Source organism: Heterocephalus glaber, unplaced genomic scaffold, assembly GCF_053883595.1.
Source record: "Heterocephalus glaber isolate CG9 unplaced genomic scaffold, H.glaber_assembly_v1.0 deba00001689, whole genome shotgun sequence".
NCBI classification, from domain to species: domain Eukaryota; kingdom Metazoa; phylum Chordata; class Mammalia; order Rodentia; family Bathyergidae; genus Heterocephalus; species Heterocephalus glaber.
The window spans coordinates 12736247-12756870 of record NW_028258414.1 but is presented as its reverse complement, the minus strand read 5'-3'; the positions used below and the strand labels follow the sequence as shown (position 1 = coordinate 12756870).

The following is a 20624-nucleotide window of genomic DNA, read 5'->3' as shown; positions in this document are numbered from 1 at the left end:
TTTACAGCAGCATAATTCACAATAGTGAGGCTCTGGAAATGGCCTAGATGCCATAAACGGATGAATGGATAAAGAACATGTGGCATACACATACAATGGTATATTAGTCATAAAGAAGAATGAAATTGTGTCATTTGCAGTAAAATGGATGGAACTTGAGACCATCATGCTAAGAGAAATAAGCCAGATTCAGAAAGTTAAATATTATATGTTTTCTATTAGATGAGGGACCTAAAGTATAAATGAATAAAGTAAAGGAGAAGTGATAAAAAAAACTGCAAAGTATACTCTTGGAGATGGGAAAGGGGATGGGAGGGAGGAAAGGGATTGAAAATGATCAAGATATGTTATATGGATGCACCAATTCCCCAAAAGGAACATCACTGTTCTGTTACACACAGGCACTAATAAAAAAAGAGAAGGGGGAGGAAAATTTTGATTTTCAGCAGGACAAAAAATAAACAAAACCCCTTGAGCAAAGGTGTAAGTGAAAAAGCTACCTGACTGAAACAAAACAACAAAACTCAAACAAACAAAAAATATCCCTGCAATTTATATAATAAATAATTTTTAATGTATGAAAAACTCCTGAAGGAGTGAAGGAAAAAACCAACAACTTCATAGAACAAAGTGGAAAGATTTTAAGAAGACAGATCACACAAAAGGAATGTAAATAAATTGTCCTCGGTCAGGAGGGCACCATGCAGGCTGGCATTAGTGCCGGGCAGCTGGGGAGCCTAGGGCAAAAGTTAAAGAAGACCATAGTAATCTAACAAATGCCTCCCTAAATTTTGTAGCCAAGGCACCTTACTCACTCTGTCTGGTCCAGGCCCTGAACAGCTCTTATACATATGAAGAAATGTTTAAACTCACTCAAAACAAGATAAAGATGAATGAAAACTACACAAGACTGGCAAAAATGCCAAAGTTGGCTAACAAATCACCCTATTCATTGCTGGCGGGGGTGTGAATTGTTTCAATCACCCTGGAGAGCAATTCACCACCCGTTAGCTGTTAAGATCACAAATCCATATGTACTCTGGGTGCCCTTGTAAGACTTTATCCAACATATACCTGTAAAGTAACCCATGTGCAAGCATGGTTATTTATTGCAGCACTGCTGGTAATGGTAAAAGACTGGGTCCTGGGGCCGGGGATTTAGCCCAGTGGTTTTGCTGCCTGCTGCGCAAGCGCAAGGACCCAAGTTCGATCCCCGGTACCAAAAAAAATAAAATAAAATAAAAGACTGGGTCTTGGTCCAGCCAGCACTATGGCCAGGAATCCTGAGCTTTATTCTATATATGGTGGGAAGCCATGGATGGAATTTAAGTAAAAGACAGGCATGTCCTGATTTGTGCTTTGAAAAGACAATCATTTTGGAAACAGGACCTAGGGAAAATGAACTTAGAAAAGGAAAGAGCATATGAGTGTTTTCCCTCCCATTACAAATACACTACCTTTTTATTGGTGGTACTGGGATTGAACCCAGGAATTCATGCAAGTGAGGCACGGGCTCTACTGTTGAGCTACTACACTACTTTTTCTGTTCTGATTTAAGTTCAGCCTAAAAAGCCAATGTTAACAGTAAACTCCTATGTGGCCCTCAGTTTGTACATCTCACTAATCTTCACAACAGTTCTCTGGAAATGGGGATTAGTAATTTCTGTTCGATCAGGACACTGTGAAGGCAAATGTGTGCATGAAATCCTTTGTACGTAAAGCCCATAGCACAGTGCTTGGCACACAACAAACCCTCAGAAGTGGCTCCTCCTGGCTTACAGCTGCTCCAACCTACCCTCTCTCTGATGTAAAGTAGCTTATTCTTTGCAAAGCACCTACTCAAGGTGCTACTGCTCCTTCATGACCAAAGACGCCTCTCCTCCCCACTGCAGAGAGAGGGGGAGGGGTTGGAGTGATCCTGGCCCTTTCCGGATCCTTCAAGTCTGGAAGCCTGAGGTTTCTGAAAGCGTGGCATCCAGGAAACAAAGGTTTTTTTTCCCCCTAAGTCCTTTACCTGATATGACCTTGCTCTTTCAAATGCCTACAATACCTTCAAATCAAAGTTTCATCTATTTTTATTAAGCTGTGTGCAAAAGTAATTACATATACACATCCAACGGAAAATTCAGAATTTTTTTTAAAACAAAGTTTAAAGTTGAGATCAAGTAAAAAATAGATCACAGCACAGTTATTGCACTGCTTAGGGATAGAAATTATGATTGTGCTCTCTGTTAATTACCCTAAATGCTATTCCATTCCCATAAATGGCAGTCAGGTCTGGGATTGTCTCCGAGACCTCTCTGAAGATGGGCCAGATGTTCCCATTGATGTTGAGAGAAATCTCCGTGGCCTCCCATACATCCTCTCACTTGGGAAAGGCAGGGCAGGAGCTCGATAGCCCTTTCTCTTCAAGGTCTATGTGTACTCGGTCACTGGCCAGGAGCCAATATCTGACATGCTTTAGTCCCTGTCAAGAAGGTTGTGTTACCCAGCACCGAGGGACTGGAGATCAGAGATTGACACCCATTCTGCCCAGTGCCCCAGCCCCACCAAGTTACGCCTAGGACGCTGGCATCTTTTCTGCTCCCTTCCAACTGCTGAGTCAAACTAACATGCAGGGAGCCCCAGCCACTGGGCAAATGCAGGCTGTACTTGGAACTGGAGACAAGCACTAAGCCTGCCCCAGGTGGGTTGGGCCCTTCTTTTGCCTTGGTGTGGGGCCATGTGCTACTCTGCTAGCTGCTCTGAGCGCTCATCTCATAGCCTCACTACTGCTCTCACCTCTCGTTCACTTTATTTGCAGGTCTGGCTCTACCTTCAACTTCATGTGGCTTAGGAAGGCTTGGCGGGACCCGCAGAGGCAGGCACACGTCCTAGGGATCTCCGTCTGTGGGTGACAGCTTTTTCAGCCCCAAGTCAGCGAGGCAGAGACAGCAATCTGATTCTGGGCTTACAATCAAATATTCAGGGAAGGGTGCTTTACCCTTTGAAAACCGCTAAGAAAATAGGATTTCAGCCTGGCAGGCAAAAGTACTTCTGATTATTTAAACTGAAGTTCTAGAGAGGATGGAGTAGTCAGCAGTTCCAGCAATTTCAATGAGGGAATTCCAGGCAAAAGCACAGAGAAAAAATAAATACGAAGTGCCTCAAAATGGCCCATGTAACATCAGATACCTATTGAGATACGCACAGCCTAGAAAATGTTCGTCTCAGTGCTTTAGCAATTGTTACCTGCAAACTGTGCCGCCCTATAGTTTGAATGGTTCTCATCAATTAGTAAGACTCCACATCTGTGTCCTTGTCAGTGTTTGCTTTGCTTTCCTATCATCCTTTCAGAGACCCTAACTACAACGCTAAGAAGACACACTGCATCTCCCCTGGAAAGAGACCACATTTCAACTTCCCTCCAAGACACCTCACCATCCTGAGTCTCTGTGTCTGGGTCTTTGTTAACTATATTTTCATCACAGTGTCCCTCCCTTAAAACCTGGCTTCTCAAAGTATGGTCCGGGGACCAGCAGCGTCAGAATTACACAGAACTTGTGAGAGAAGCAGACTCCCCAGCCCTTCTTCAGACCAAGTGAGTCAGAATCTGCACCCCCCCACCCCCGTACCCCAGGATTCACACAACAATGTGAAGGCACTGTCTCAAAAGACAATGTGAATCTATCATCTGCCACAAACACATGAAAAAAAAGGCAAAATTTTTGCATGGAAAACTTAGGTCCCATGGAATATGTGTGGGCACAGACGGTGATAATATTAATGAATGCCAGACCTGCAGAAGAGCGATTCACCACCACAACACAGTGGTAACTTCCGTTGTCCTCCTCGTCCTCCTCCCTGTCCTCATTGTGTGGAGAACGTGCAGAGGCACAGAGCACACTAACTTTGGCAGAGTCACACAGCAATCAGTGGAGGAGACGGGATTGGAACCCAGGCAGTCGGACTCCAGGGCTATGTCCCTAACCACTACACCACCCCTCCTCCCACCCAGACCGGGCATTCAGGAAATGAACACAGTTGATTTGGGACCTGAAAGAAAACACCACAGTGCTCCAAGGTTCATCATTTAGACTCAGGGATGTTTAGAAGCAGGGCCACTGGAAGTGGAGATGATAGAATCCAACAGAACTGCTCTGGTCAGTATCCGAGGACACGGAAGCCCAGAGAGAATGTGTGACAACCAGGTTTTTCCCAAAGATGAAGAACTGGAGGCCAAGACGTGCTCAGTCTCCAGGGAACTTGCCACCCTATTTCCTGTCTTCTCTGCCACATTCTAATTCTTTCAGGGTTTGGCTCTTCCAAAGACAGTTCATACACATCAGGTGTCAAGTGACCGACAGCTTCTCTCTTTCATAACTTCCATTCTGAATTGGAGAACATCGATTCTGCCTTGGCAAGTTATTGTGTATCCTATTTGAAACCATTGTTTAAAGGGGTGTGGGGAGGATTGAGAGGTTGTGCTTATAAATCACACTTCAAGAGCCCTAATGTTAGACGCACAGCAATTTACAAAGTAGAACAGGAACTTTCAGATGTTACAGCCAAAGCTCTTCCTTTCATGCAGTTGGTCTTGCCAGCTCTTGAGTATTAATTAAGATAGAATCTTAATCTGGGCTCCAGAGTCCTTTAGCTGCTAGCTCCTCACTCCACTAATGGATTTATAGATGAAAGGAGGGTAGAAGGTGAGCCCCCAATGACCGTGGCTATGGAATCTGTGCCATCTCACCCAAGATGCCCATTTTTAACCAAATGCTGCTTTCAGTCCGCAGGAATATCCCACAAGGACTTTCTCAAGCCCAGAATGTTTGCAGAATGCAGGGCGGGAGTTCTTGGAACAGACTTCACAGCCAAGGAGGTGGAAAACTCTTCCTGTTTAAAGTACAACTTCTGCTATAAAAGGCACTGAACAACTTTCCTTTGGAAGCCTGCCTCCTCTGAGGGGAGGCAAAATAAAGTATGCCATTCCCTTAAAATGCCACCCTCTCGATGCTACACACTGCTGGATGTAAACAGCAGTGCCCTTTCTATAACCTTTGCTTCACAGGCAGGGAAGGAGCTCCTGTCCACCAGGAAAGGAGCACACAGTGTAAACATAAGTCACTTAATGACTGAAATGCCAGACAGGGATGCCTCGACTCCCCGAAGATCAAAAGCACGGAGCAGACAAGCTACCCCATCTCAACCCACCTCTCCCAGAGCTCCGCAGTTCTGGGGAACCCTGTGGGTTTGGGGTCACCAACAGCCTGCTCCCTACAAAACAAGAGATCAGCAGCCAGAGATCAAACATTCCAAGATTTCACCTAGGATGCCCCAGTCCGGGGCACTTACCTTGCACTGTCCGGACACGCAGATGGCCGTGCCATTTTGGTCACAGGGGGTGCCGTCGATAACCTTCTCAGCTTGCCGGACATAGAAGCGGTAGCCCATCGCCTGGCAGTTCAGCTCACACTTGCGATTGCCCTTTACTACCAAAAACGAGGGAAAAGAAGGTATAGGAGACGTCACTGCTGCAGGCTCCACTGGAACTTTTTTTCCCCTTATAGTTTTTATTGTGATAACATGTACATAACATAAAATCAACCATTTTAACCAAAGTGGACAGTGCAGTAGGTTTTAGGATACAGTATTCACAAGGCTGTACAACCAATACCACTGTCTAATTCCACATTTCCATCACCTTAAAAAGATACCCATGCCTGTTGGCCATCACTGAATTCCTCCCTCCCTCCTGATCCTGGCAAACACCAATCTACTTCTTGTCTCCATGGATTTGCCGATTCTGTACACTTCATAATCACACACTTCTTAATAGTACAAGAAAGCAATCCGATCTCCCATATCGGATGGTCTAGGGAAGGGGTTGCATCTTGATCTACTGGCACAGAACAGGGATTCAATAAAGAGTAAATATCGCAAAGGAATTCTTAAAGAATCTTACTGCATAAGTAACAGATTCTACTTTTAGACATCCCCCCCCTCCCCGCTCTGCCACTGTCCTAATTATACTTTACATAACAGTCACAGAGAGCATGAAATGTTTATGTTCTGCTTTTTGTAGGACTTAAAAGCTATGTTGTTATATCATCTTTATGCTCCTTTAAATGGCTATAGTTTCCTGTAATAATTCTTCCATTATGAGATGTTGAAGTGGTTTCCATCAAATTAAGTTGAAGTCCAAAGTTCTAAGCAAGGGATAAAATGTCTTCAAGAGCTGAACTTCGCCTACTTTACAGTCTCATTTCCTACCATTGTTCCTTAAATCCACATTCTATACCCAGCAGAGCACCTCCTCTGCCCAGCCCTTGGGTCATTGTTCCTTCTACCTTTCCCTTATTTGGCAAGCATCCAATTCTACTTTGTTTTATTCCCCAGATCCCCTCCTCTGGAAACCCTCTAGGAACCCTGGTCCCACCCAAATATCCACCCCATCACAGGGTGATATGACCCCCTCTGGTAGAGATTAACCATGCTTTAATGCAGCATGGTCTCGATGGAAGACAGAAATCTGTCAGTCTTATGTGTCTGTCTACTTTTGTATCCCACCTCCTTGGCACATAGCAATGGTCTACAATTTCCTACAAAATGAAAGAAGGGACTGATAAATGATGATTGCCCTCCCACTTTGGTCTTTCTCAGGCCTCCCCCATCCAGATATATTCCCTTACCTCAGAGACTTTCTTGGTATTTTTGTCACTTTACACAAAGCCCAGCACACAATAGGTACTCAATAAATGCTGACTAAATTACTGCAATAAGGAGCAATTCAGTTGCCTCCAAAATAAGAAAGTGAAAAAAATCTGGGCATATCTAAAAGAAACAGACAAGCCAGGTATACAGATTTTTTGAAAACTGTTTTTGGAGACAACACTAATGCTATGCTTAGCCATAGACAGCACATTCCAGGTCATGTCTTTGTTTAAAAATGAGATTATGGGACTGGGTAACACTGACTTTTTCCTATACAACACAGTACACCATATTTTCCTTAGTGTGGCTGCCTGACACAGCATTTTGGTCACAGCAAGGAACTTCCTTCTATTCCACAGCCACTGAAAACTATTAACAGGAAGTAACATGGTGCCTCTGGGACAACATGGTTCAGGGAAGGCTGAATTTTCTGCATGCTCTGAGCTTTATTTTAGAAGTCCCAAGACTGCTTGCCTACCCTGGCTTCCCAAAAGGTACAAGAGGTGATCTTGGGTGGGGGGGGATTGAATGCCAGGATGGAAACACCTTTGGGAATTACCCCAAACCAAATCATTTTATGGACTTTAAAAGACCTGGGCTCTGACGCTGTAGCTCAATGATAGAGCACTTGTCTAGCATATGTGAGACCCTGCGTTTGATCCCCAGCACTGTTTTTTGTTTTTTGTTTTGGTACCGAGGATCGAACTCCGGTCCCTGCGCTGAGCTAAATCCCCAGCCCCCCAGCACTGTTTTCAAAAAAGAAAGAAAAGGAAATGCTAAGCAAGCAAAACTCATTTGCAACTTGTTATCTCATTTCACCTCTCAAGACCTTGTTTCCTCCCTTCCCGGTGTAGTGGGGACTCCCCAGGTGCATTGCACTGCGAGGAATAAAAGTGTCTGTGAAAGGCAGCCTCATCTGGGGCAAGAGTTTGGGGTTCTCACTTCTTTTGGCTTCCTCCCAACAGCCCCTTTACTTTGGGACACTGCCTTTTGTGAGCACAATTGTATCTCTCAATATTTGTAACCACAATTTCAGAAGAGCATTCTGAGAAGGAGAAAATGACTAAACATGAGACAGTTATGGCAGATTTCCAAATGGCTAAATGAAAATAACCCAGAGGAATGGCCTTAGGCTTGGGCTCCTCCCACATGTAGCCCAAACTAGCAGCAGGGCCTGATCCTCTGCCTAGCTGGCTTAGACAATGTTCAGGCCTCCTTCTCAGATTTCCAACCAGGAGACAATTGAAACCTGAGCTCATGTGACTCTTTGGCAAAACTTCCTAGAATCCTATTGCCTCAGGAAATACTTTTAGCGCTTCTCATAAGATTAAATCAGGCTGGGTGTGGGAGGTGGCACAGGCCTGTAATTTCAGCACTCTGGGAGGCTGGGGCAGGAGGATCCCAAGTTTGAGCCCAGCCTAGGCAATCCAGTGACTTAGTGAGACCCTGTCTCCAATGATTATGTCAAGCCTTCTGTAGACCCTCCATGTACCCCCTAACCCCTTTACAAACGCCCATAAAAACACACTTGAAAGGCTTCAGATGAAGGTTTTTGATGAATAATCACCTCATCTTTTTTTTTTTTTCCTCTCTCTCTTGAATAAAATTACAGTCTGGGGTGGGGTGGAGCTCAGTGGTAGAGTGGGAGTTCAGCATGTGTGAGGAGGCCCTGGGTTTGATCTCCTGCGCAATTTTTTAAAAAATGACAGTTCTGATGCTAGAGAGTGTTCTCTGGGTAGATGTCGGCTTGACTTTATCAGGATGGAGAAAAGGGAAACCAGATCAGCCAGGAGCTGGCAGCCATAAGCACCAGAGGGTGCACAATTCTCCCTGTATTTCTCCCTCCTATTCCTTTCCTTCCTGTATTTGTCTGCTTCTAAATGTCCTACTGGCTTCCAAGGGAACCCCTGAGCTTCTGCTCACTAAACAGTGGTTCCCAGTGTGGTCCTCTAACGGGCAGCACTGCAGCCCCTGGGCACCTGCTATAAAAGCAAACCGCTGGCCTCACCCAGACCTCCTGACTCACACTAGGGGGATGGTCAAGTTGGGGAGCTGCTGCTCTAAGGAAAACAAGCAGCAAATCGACCTGGAAGCTGTTAACTACTCTTAGTTGAATCAAAGGTGCTCAAATTTGAAAGGTAATCTAACTCCCAATATAAGTATGCTAATTAAATTTAGGATTTTACCAGAAACTGGATCCCTAATATTAAAAATCTCTCAGATCAGGCCAGGGATTTAGCTCAGTGGTTCCACTGCCTTCCCCCCCGCCCCCCATTAACTTTATTGGTACATTTTAGGTATAATATACAGTTACATTCATCATTGGGATCTTGTACCTTTACATGAGTCTCTTGTTTCTATTTTATTTCCCCTTCCCTTGCCCTCCCTTCACCCTCTCCACCCTTCCCTATTTGCAAAGACCTTGTTTCCATTTTTTCCTCTTCTCATATTTTTTCCTTTCCCTTTTTTCCCTTCCCCTACCCCTCCCAATTCCCCTGCTCTTTTAGACCTCTTCTTCCTGTTACACAATATCAGTTATACATTTTTTAAATTACAATATTAAGATCTAGGAGACATTACCACAGATTTTACAGAATTTAAAAAGATATAGAAATCATATTACAAAAATCTTTTTGGAAATAAATCTGACAACTTCTAAGAAGTACCTTGGAAGACAAATTAATGAAATTAACTCTGGAGGAAATATAAAATTTGAATAGCACCTATTAAAGAAAGTATATTCCTAGCTTGAAAACCTACCTATATGACAACAGCAGGCTCATAAACATTTTAACTGATAAATTATATCAAACAATTAAAGCAGAAAAAAGAAGGAACACTTCTCCCCTCATTTTAGGAAATCAATATTGTGCTAATCCTAAAACTGGATAAAGATAATAGAAGAAAAAGGTATGAACATAGATAGAAATTTGTTTAACAAAACAAACTCTTAGAAGTCAGATCTGCCAGTATGTAGAAAGCGGTTTTATTACAGGGATGGCAGTGTTGGTTCAGCATTGGAAGATCCACCCCAAAAGTCATCATTTTAACAGAGGAAAGGAGAAAGCCATATGATTCTGTCACTAGTTGGAGAAACAGTATTGGACTAAATTCTACAGCTGTTCATGGTAAAAGCTATCAGGAGACTAGAAGTAGAACAGAACCTTCTCAACAGATCAAAGACATGTACTCCATACTTCCAACAAAAGCTCCTTCTATGAATGCAGACGATACAATGCTTTCTCTCTAAAGTGGGGAACAAGGGCATATATGCCTCCTCTTCATCTGTCCTTTAGACTTTGAAACATAGGTCTAAACCAAGATAGTCTGGCAATAAAATGACCCAACTAGGATAGGATTGGCACGGCAGAAGCAAAATCTTTATATGTAGATGAAATGATCATCTACAGAGAAAATACTAAGAAATCTCTAGGAGCCCCTAGAACTTGTACTTGAATTTAGCAGGATTAGAAAACACAAGATATATATAAAAATTCAGGTCTGTGTATACTTGTTATAAATGAAGAACTGGATATTCAAATTTAAAAGTTATGTAGGAGTACAAAGGACCCAGAAAAGCCAAAAACAAAAACAAAAACAGAGTTGGAAGACGTTTAGCACCCAATTTTAAGACTTCTTCTAAAGCTACAGTAATCAAGGCAGTCACTGCCTGTCTTTCAAGTGCAAGGACCCGAGTTCGATTCAGGATATGAGAAAAAAAAAAAATCTCTCATCATGAAAGAAAAGTTGGAAAATATACAATAAAATTTATGTTGATCACAATAAAGTAGCTAATAGCTAAAAGATTTGTCTACAAATACAAGGTAAGGATTTAAATTACTCATTGAGCTCTATTCCCTGGGGTAAAATATTGATTGATGTGATGGTAAAGATTTTTAAAAAACTGGGCTGGGGGATTTAGCCGAGTGGTTCCAGTGCCTGCCTCAAAAGTGCAAGGTCCTGAGTTCACTCTCTGGTACCAAAAGGAAAAAAAAAAAAGTAATAAACCTAAAAGAACAAATAAAATAGAAAAGGAGTTCCTCATTACACAGTTTTGAAAGCTGGAAAGCAGAAGGACCTATGGTAATGATTTAAAGACCCATGAAAGCTGGTCCAAAGCAGGAATTTAAGGAGCAGAGCTAGCATCTCAGAATCTCCAAAGGTTAACTTTGGAAAGAAGGGAGAGAGCAGGCCTAAAATTTAAAAATCTGTAGGGATGTTTTCTAAGTAGCAGTTCCATTTCCTAGAATGGCCACCTAATGCCTCTGAAAATCAACTTGTCCATAACCATGGTGAATATGCTAGCAAAAGACAGCTGGTGCGGCTATGCTGATATCAGACAAAACAGACCTAACAACTGTTATTAGAGACAAATAAAAACATTTTATAATGATAATGGGTCAATCTATCAGGAAGGCATAGCAATGGAGCCCCAAAATACACGAAGTAAAAACTGGTAGAACTGAAAGAAAAAACAGACAATTCGACAGTTGTAGTTTCCAACTTTGATACCCCGCTTTCAGTATTTTATCAACATGAGACAGAAAATCAACAAGGACAAAGAATATTTGAGCAACATTACAAATCAACTAGACTTAACAGATATCTATCCACAGAGCACACACTCAACAATAGCACAACATGGACTCTTCTCAAATTCACGGGAAATATTCCCGAAGAGGGAACAAACAGTGACCGTGATACCATAAGACAAGCCTCAATAAATTTAAAAGGATTGAAATAATAAAAAGTATGTTCTTTGACCACAATAGATTGAAATTAGGAATCAACAGTGGAAAGAATTTGGGGAATTTCATAAATATGTGGAAATTAAACAATGTAACTCTAAATAACCAATCAAGAAAAAAACACAAAAAAATTAGAAAATAATTTGAAATTAGTAAACATAAAACATAAAACAACATACTAACACTTATGGGACATAGCTATAGTGGTGCTTGGAAAATTTACAGCCACATAAACACTTATGCTAATAAAACAGTCTCAAGTCAATGACCTAATCTACCTTACCAATGGGAAAAAAAGGAAGCTAAACCCAAAGCCAACAGAAAGAAGGAAACTAGAATGGATATAAATAGAAAATGAGAGATAATAGAGAACAATCAATGAAATAAAAAGTTGGTTGTTATTTGAAAGATTAATAAATTTGACAAACCCTTAGATTAAGAAAAAAGAGAAAAGGTTCAAAAATCAAAAATAAAGAGCCAGGCATGGTGGTGCACGCCTGTAATCCCAGCACTTCGGAGGCTGAGGCAGGAAGATCACTGTGAGTTCAAGGCCAGCCTGGGCTACATAGTGAGTTTGAGGCCAGCCTGAACTACATACCGAGATCCTGTCTCAAAAAACAAAACAAAACAAAAAAGAATGAAGAGAGGATATTACTAATGATTTTTCAGAAGTAAAAAGGACTTCTGGCTAGGGCAATCAGCCAAGTGAAAGAAAGAAATCCAGATGAAAAAGGAAGAAAACTGCATTTGCAGATGACCTTCAAGTGTACCAAAACTGATTGAATGAATAATCAAGGTTGCAGAATATAAGCATAATACGCAAAAATTAATTGCATTTGTATATACTACCAAAGAACAATCTGAAAACGTATTAAGAAAATTCCATTCACAATAGCACCAAAAGGAATGAACTATTTATGAACAAATCTAATGAAAGTAATAGATTTAATATTATTAAGATGGCAATACGGCCAGTCCCACGGCCCGCGCTGCTGTGGTCCACGCTCGAGGAGAGCGCACTGGGTCTTGTCCTTGCGTGCACACCTGCTGCTCTGGCCTCTGGTCTGACCCAGCCCGGCCATGGCTTCAGCTTTGGAGGAGTTGCAGAATGATCTAGAAAAGGTAAAGCTGCTGCTGGAAAAGGCCACTAGGAAGACAGTACGAGATGCCCTGACAGCTGAAAAATCCAAGATTGAAACAGAAATAAAGAATAAGGTGCAACAAAAATCACAAAAGAAACCAGAATTTCTTGACAATGAAAAACCAGTTGCTGTGGTTGCTCCCATCCCAACAGGATATACTGTGAAAATCAGTAATTATGGATGGGATCAGATAAATCTGTAAAAATCTACATTACCTTAACTGGAGCTCATCAAGTTCCTGCTGAGAATGTGCAGGTGTATTTCACAGAGAGGTCATTTGATCTTTTGGTAAAGAATCTAAATGGAAAGAGTTACTCTATGATTGTGAACAATCTCTTAAAACCCATCTCAGTGGAAGGCAGTTCAAAAAAAATCAAGACTGATACAGTTCTTCTCTTATGTAGAAAGAAAGCAGAAAACACGTGATGGGAATACTTGACTCAGGTTGAAAAAGAGTGCAAAGAAAAAGAAAAGCCATCCTACGATGCTGAAACAGATCCTAGTGAGGGATTAATGAATGTTCTAAAGAAAATTTATGAAGATGGAGATGATGATATGAAGTGAACCATTAATAAAGCCTGGGTGGAATCAAGAGAGAAGCAAGCCAAAGGAGACAGAATCTTGAGACTTTTAAGTCCTTTTGAGAACTATTATGTGGAAATACTGCTATTTCCAATAAGGGAATGCTGGTGAGCTGCACATATAAATTTGACAGATAACTACAAAGCCTTCAAAGTAAAGGCAATGAATTCTCCATTTCTTATTGGAGGATTTATTTAAATAAGATGCATATTAAACATTTCCTCCAAAGATGGTTTCATTATACCCTGGTCATTTTGTTTAAGGAAGGGTTATATGTTACTCTCATTGAAATATAAAAACCAAGCCTTGGGGCTGGGGATTTAGCTCAGTGGTTCCACTGCCTCCCTTGCAAGCACGAGCACCCGAGTTCAATCCCCAGTACAAAAAAAAAACAACAACCAAGTCTTGTCTAAAGAAAACATTATGTGCGTTTTTGTTCAGCTAGGAGGTAGAAAACAAAAGTATTTGCTTGCCTGTAAGTTACAGATGTCAGCTCCCACTTAATGTAAGAATAAGAGTAAAACTGAATTTTTGTATAAAATTCAAATTTGTGCCTATGCTTCAAATTTGCTGTAGAATGGATGATCCCTTATTACCAGCTTGAGTAGTGCATATACCAGGGATTACCATGCACTAATAAGCCAATCACAAATGTTTCTCTCTAGATTTAAATATATTTGTTTATGAATATAGAATTAAGAATAGACAAGCATCTTCATATAGTAGCAGTTAGTAAGTTCTACCATGGATCAGATACTAATAACCATAAAGCAAAAATAATTAATTTGAAAATCCATCTATTCCTATCTTCAGTAAAGTTGGATTTTTATGTAAAAAAAAAAAAGATGGCAATACTCCCTCATACTAATCTACACATTTAACACAATTCATATCAAAATGCCAGCTGTCACTTTTTATTGGGGGTGCAGAAATTTACAAGTTGATCCTAAAATTCACACAGAAATGCAAGAGAACAAGAATAGTGAAAACAACCTTGAAAAAGAAAAACAAAGTTGGAGGACTCAGATTTACTGGGGGTTTTTTGGTACTGGTACTGGAGATCAAACTCAGGACCTTGTGCTTGCAAGGCAGGGGGCAGAACCACTGAGCTAAATCCCCAGCCCTCAGATTTACTGATTTTAAGATTTACTGCAAAGCTATAAGTAGGGTATGGTCATAAGACTAAATATACAGGTCAATATGACAGAACTAAGAGTCCAGAAACAAGCCTTTATATTTATGGTCAACTGATTTTTAATAAAGTATTAAGACAAATCACTATGGAAAGAATAATCTTTGCAACAGATAGTACTAAGACAACTCTGCATATTATATGACAAAGAATGAAGTTAAACCCCTAACTCATTGCATGCACAAAAACAATTCCAGGTTTCTTCTAAGATTGCTCAGAACAAAATCAAATATTTGTAATCTTGCATTTGGCAGCATTCTCTTTGATGATGTTAACTCAAAAGAACTATTGACAAAGAAAAATAGATAAATTGGACCTCATCATAGAATTGTATTAGGAAAATGACACAACATTCCATGGAATGGGACAACATTTTTGCAAGTTGTACAAGGTCCGATAAAAAAATACCATGTGTAGGGGCCGGGGATTTAGCTCAGTGGTTTCGCTGCCTGCTGCACAAGCACAAGGACCCAAGTTCAATCCCCAGTACCAAAAAAAAAAAATACCATGTGTATTTAAATTTTAAAAAATTATTCCAGTAAAAGACACATTGCCATTAATCCCCCTCAAAATACTTCCCCTCACTTCAAACACACTTATCCCCTCTTTCTTGCCACGTTCTGAAGCAGTTCTGGAAGTCCTCTTTCATGAGTGTCTTTAGTTGTGCTACCATGGTTGCCTCAACGTCCTGAATTGATTGAAAATATTTATCACTCGTGGTAATTTTGAAGGTGAAGAGCCAGAAGTCGCATGATGCCAGATCTGATGAACAAGGTGGATGCAGACACACTGAAATGTGTTTATGAGCCTACCTTTCTGTTGGATGGCACTGGGCAGCAGCATTCACTATATTTTCTATCACTCCTCATAAAGACACTCACAAAAGAGAACTTCCAGAGCTGCTTCAGACAGTGGCAAAAATGAAAGGATAAGTGTGTTTGAAATGAGGGGCATATTTTAAGCAGGATTAATGGCAGTGTGTCTTTAAGTACTGCAATACTTTTTAAATTTTAAATATTCACTGCACTTTTCAACCACTCCTTGTATATCACATGTGGGACTTATATTCTGCATCTGTAAAGAACATTCATAACTCAACAATAAAAGGGCAATTCCATTAAAAATGGATGAAACTTTTTGAATAGACATTTCTTCAAGGAAGATATACAAGTGGTCAATAAGCATAAAGCAAGATGTTCAACATTAACTGTCACTAGGAAAATAAAACTCAAACCACAATGAGAAACCCCTTAACACTCATTAGGCTAAATAAAGAAGACAGAGAATAGTAAGTGTGGACAAGGAGGAAGAGAAATTAGAGCTCTTGGACAATGCTGGTGGGACTGTAAAATGGAACAGCATCTTTGGAAAATGTTTGGCAGCTCCTCAAAATGTTAAATATACAGCTATCAGGTGACCCAGAAATTCTACTTCTAGGTTTGGAAAGACTCACAAGAAATGAAAACATATATCTGCATAAAAACTTGTCCATGATTAGTCCATTTGGGCTGCTTTAACAAAATGGGTCATTTATAGACCACAGAAACGTATGTCTCAGTTATGGGGGCTGGGAAGTATGAATCCAGGTCAGCAGATTCACCATCTGGTGAGGGCTCTCAGCTTCCTACATGTCTCTGGCTGCTGGGCCCTCCATGGCAGAAGAGCCAAGGGGCTCCCTTGAACCTCTTTCATAAGGGCAGTAATCCTGTTCATGAAGTTGGAGCCCTCCTGGCTGACTTTCTACCTTAATCCATTTTCTGCTGTGAAAATAGGATACCCGAGACTGGGTAATTTATAAGAAGAAGAGGTCCTGGAAGTCCAAGAGCATGGAGCTGGCATCTGCTAAGCTTCTGGCAAGAGCCAAGTCATAGCCCATGCTGGGGGAAAAGCAGAAGTGAAAGCAATTGGAGGAGAAGGAGGAGGCAAAGAGCTGACTCACTTTATAACAAACTGGTCTTGACAGAACTCGTCCCTTCCTGCACAGACTAAGTTAGTCTTCCAAGGAGGCCGAGGTATGAGGATTCTAAGTCTGTGCTCAGCCTGGGCAATTTAGCAACTCAGTGAGATCCAGTCTCAAATAAAAAAGGTCTAGGGATGTCATTTGGTGTAATGGCCCTGAGTTCAATTCCCAGTACTGGAAGGAAGGAGGAAGGAAGAGAGAGCGAGAGCAAGAGTGAGGGGGGGGAGGAGGGAGAGGGGGAGAGGGAGAGGGAGGGAGAGAGGGGAAGGGAGAGGAAGGAGGAAGGGAGGGAGGGAGGTAAGGGGTGGGGAGTAGGCAGGCATTAATCCCTCTTAAAGGCACCACCCAACACTGCTACACTGACAACAAATTTCAACATGAGTTTCAGTGGGGTCAAAGTACGTCCAAACCATAGCACTCCCCAGAAGGCCTGATCTCTTAATATCATCACACTAGGCTTTAGGCTCCAACACTGACTGCATGGGGGGGACATCAACATTCAGACTACAGAGCATGAGCATTATTTCTAATAGCTAACAGTGGAAACAACTCAAATGTCCCTTAACTGATGAATGACTAAACAAAATATATCATGTATCTGTATGATGGAATATTATTTGGCAATAGAAAGACATGAAGTACTCAGACATATTGTGACATAGATAAATTTTTTCAAAGCATTATGCTAAATGAAAGGAGCTAGTTCCAGGAGAAGACCACCTATTGTATAATTCTACTTATATGAAATGTCCAGCATAGGCAAATCTACTGGGAAAAAGGTCCAGATTAGTGGTTCCCAGGGACGAAGAAAGGAGAGTATGGAGTGTCTGCTAATGGGTATGGACTTTTTCTTAGGGAGATGAAAATGTTCTGCAATTATATAGTGCTGACAATTATTGCACCTCTCTAAACTGGTGAATTTAATGATACTGTATATGATTTTTTTACAAAAAGGAAAAGCAGAAGCAGTTAATTTCCAAAATCTATAGGAAATCATCCAATCAGGAAAACTTCTATTTCCAGACTGAAGGAGCCTCTCAAGTGCCCAGGAAATGGTGTCAAAGGTGGGATCTGACTTAACCTACTTACAAGTAGTAAGCGACCCTGTCACTGTTGGATGTATAGGTACAGACAGAAGATAGGAGACTCCAGCACCAACGATAAAGACTTACATCACTTGTGGAAGAGCAAGCAGTGTGAGCACTAGCACGTGTGCGTCTGTCCCCTTTGTCCCCGAGTCCTCCATCAGCGATTTGTGGCAGCTCAGGTGGACACTGTACATGTCCAGTGTGTGCATGGCAGCTGAGGAGCACACTGCTTCACTGGCAGCAAAAGGCGACTCTGGGTTTTGTCCCAGTGCAGACCTGTCCCTCCTTTAAGCTGCACACTGCAAACCCAACACTGAGAAACACTCTGGTTTTAGGGTGGTCAGGGCCTTGCATTCCTGACACACATCATAGCCCTTATAATAGTCTCCCAATTAATGGATTAAAATAAGCCACTTCCAGGGCACATGACTGTGAAGTCACAAGAGCCTTGGAACAAAGGAAAAATAACACCACCTTCCAGGAGCAAGCCATCAAACAAACAAATAGGTACAAAAGTATTAGAACCCCCAATAATAACTTTGAAAGCTGGACAATAACTGAGTGATGCATTATGAATTTGGAAGGAAAGTGACTTCCAAATTAGAATTCTGTATCTAGTCAAATTGTCAACCCTTAGAAAAAAATGAACATTTTCAGAAATGAAATACTTGCACAATTTACTCTCGCGTCCTCTTATGAGAGGATACACTCTACCACTATAGAGAACCAAACTAGCCAGGTATAGTGGTATGACCCTGTAATCCCAGCACTGGGGAGGCTGAGGCCCAGGACTGTGTTACATACCAAGCTCAAGGCTAGCATGAACATAGCAAGCACCTGTAGAAGAAGAAGAGAGAGGAGGAGGGGGAAAAGGGGGGAGGGGAGGGAGAAGGGGAGGGAGAGGAAGACGACGGAGAAGAAAGAAGAGGAAGATGAGAAGAGGGGGAAGAAAAAGAGCACGGAAAAAGAGAAGAGGAGAAAGAAAAGGTGGAAGAGGAAGAAGAGGAAGGAGAAAAAGGAGGAGAAGAGGAGGAGGAGGAGGAGGAGAAGAAGAAGAACAACAACAACAACCACCAGCAGCAGCAGCAGCAGTAGCAGCAGCAAAGCAAACCAAGAAGATAAAAGGCAGAGGATTCAGGGGCTAGAAAATCCACCCCAGGAGAGAAGCAGGGCAGATGCTAAGGACTAGGATGAAAGATCCTGGTAAGAGAAGTGTGTACTGGGGAGCCCTGTACTCGATCAGAAGGTTCCAGAGAGAGAGAGTTTCTTAGGAAGATGAAATGGATAGGATACCCCATAAATGTTAAGATGTTCAGCTTCTAAAATATTAAATTACTGAAAAAAGATTTACACAATTTAGAAGAGCTTGGGTTGAACTACTGTGAAGTAGAAAAGAAAGCCTTTATCACCAACAAAGAAAAAATGTGAGGAAAGGAAAAATAACCACAGCATATGAAGTAGTTGCCACACTTTGATACCCAGACCGTCTACCTCCATGCCCCAATCCGAGTCAGTGACTCCCCAAGCAGCTGAAGTTCTCTCACAGGTCCCTCTCCAGGGACAGCCCCATCTAACGACCACCCCATGTGGTGCAAAGACCACCCTGTTTCGGTGTCAGGGCTCTCCCAGTCCAGGCCTTCGCCTCGGACCAGCTGAGCCCTTTGTGTGACTGAGTCCCAGCCCAACTTCTCCCTCTGCCCACGCTTGCCTCCTGCATCTCTCAAGATGTTGAGCTCCAATAAACATGGGACAGGATCCGACCTCAGGAGGGCCCTGCTGTGGACAGACACATGTGGGCCTCACATGGAAGCCATGGTTATTAATCCAACCAAACTCATGACATCACGGTGCTCAGAGGGTGTGGGTGGGAAACTTCATATATGATGAAGAGAGGAAGATGGAACAGGACAAAGTCTCCATCTTCTGCAGAAAATGTTTAAATGGGAAAATCTAGAAGTAATAATATGAACATTATTTAGAGACAAGTATGTAAATATCTAATGAACGGCTAAAGTAGTTGGGGAGTAAGAAATATTGGGGGAGGGGAAAGCAAGAAATAGAACCCTTCTACACAGTTACTATCAATGATAAGTCCCCTTCTTGTCTCCTGGCTGTCTTTCCAGGAATTTTGCATAACTGAGTGAGCAAAACATTGCTTTCAAGGAAAGCAAAACAAGGCTGGTGGGTTTAGGTTCTAGACTTCAGGAAGCTCTGTGAGTAAGCAAGAGGGAGCCTCCTAGAAGGATGCATGGAAAGTGGCAGGAAGTAAGGTCTGCACTCTTCCCCCAGCTGCAGATTCTTCCTTCCTCATGGAAGTGGAGAGAAAATGTCAGGTAAGCAAAGAGGAGAGACGCTGCGCATAAATAGGTGAGTTTATTCTTGGAGAATGGATAACATCTGGGCTTAGTTTCGGATCCATTCAAATTTCACAAGTTCACTCCAAGTTTAGCACCAAAGCCCACACTTCCCGGGCTCAAGTTCCATTTCTGAGGTAGAATATACGATAGCCCTGTTCAAGAAAAGCAGCCTTGTAAATGCATGCCCTGGATGTGGCAGGGTGCTTACCCAACATGTGCTGATGAGTGAAGTGTAAATGAATGAGAAACATGTGGACGCAGGTCAGCAGTGAGTGTGCGGGGCTTAAATAAAATAAAAAGGTGTCTGCTCAAAGCACAGCCATGGACGCAAGTTTGCAACATTCGTTCTGATGAATAATCCAGAAGCAGCCAGAGCCAGGGCAGTGACTGCATTATCTGTGTGGTATTTGCCTGTTTATGGCAGAGGATCTGCCTGTGCTTGGACTCCAAACTTTGGACTAGATTCTGATGATTACTCTTTAAACTGCTTTCCCCCAGACTGCATTTTCCAGGCCACAGTTATGGAAAATAAGAGAAGGAGAATGCTTCTAAGGACCCAGAGTCTACTCTGGAATTAAAAAGTCTGTTCTGCAAAAGTCAGAAGAGAAGAGGGGCGGGACTGTCTAATTCTTAGCTTTTCCTGTTCTGAAAAGGAAACTCTTTCGGGAGCAAGCATTCCATTTTGAAAGCTTAAATGCAAAACCATGCAGCTTATCAGCTGCCTCCTATCCCAAACCTTCCAGCCCACACTTGCAACTATGCAATTTAAGCTTCAGAAGTTCACGTGAAGTGCCCAATCTTATTTAACTGACAGTTGTAATAGGCTTAGGTATCAGGATTAGAAAGAGTGAACAAAACATCT

At 41.9% G+C, this 20624-nt stretch overlaps 1 protein-coding gene and 1 pseudogene across 4 annotated transcripts in view; one reads left to right on the top strand and one right to left on the bottom strand.

The window, feature by feature from the left end:
* Thsd4 (thrombospondin type 1 domain containing 4) overlaps positions 1-20624 on the bottom strand; it is a 576439-nt gene that overhangs the window by 307991 nt on the left and 247824 nt on the right. For all 4 annotated transcript variants that reach the window (XM_087199195.1, XM_087199194.1, XM_087199196.1 and 1 more), the window contains one exon: positions 5335-5471. In XM_087199195.1, the coding sequence (XP_087055321.1) occupies positions 5335-5471 (137 nt within the window). The remainder of the gene's footprint in view (positions 1-5334; positions 5472-20624) is intronic.
* On the top strand, positions 12475-13276 carry LOC106010324 (calcyclin-binding protein pseudogene; annotated as a pseudogene).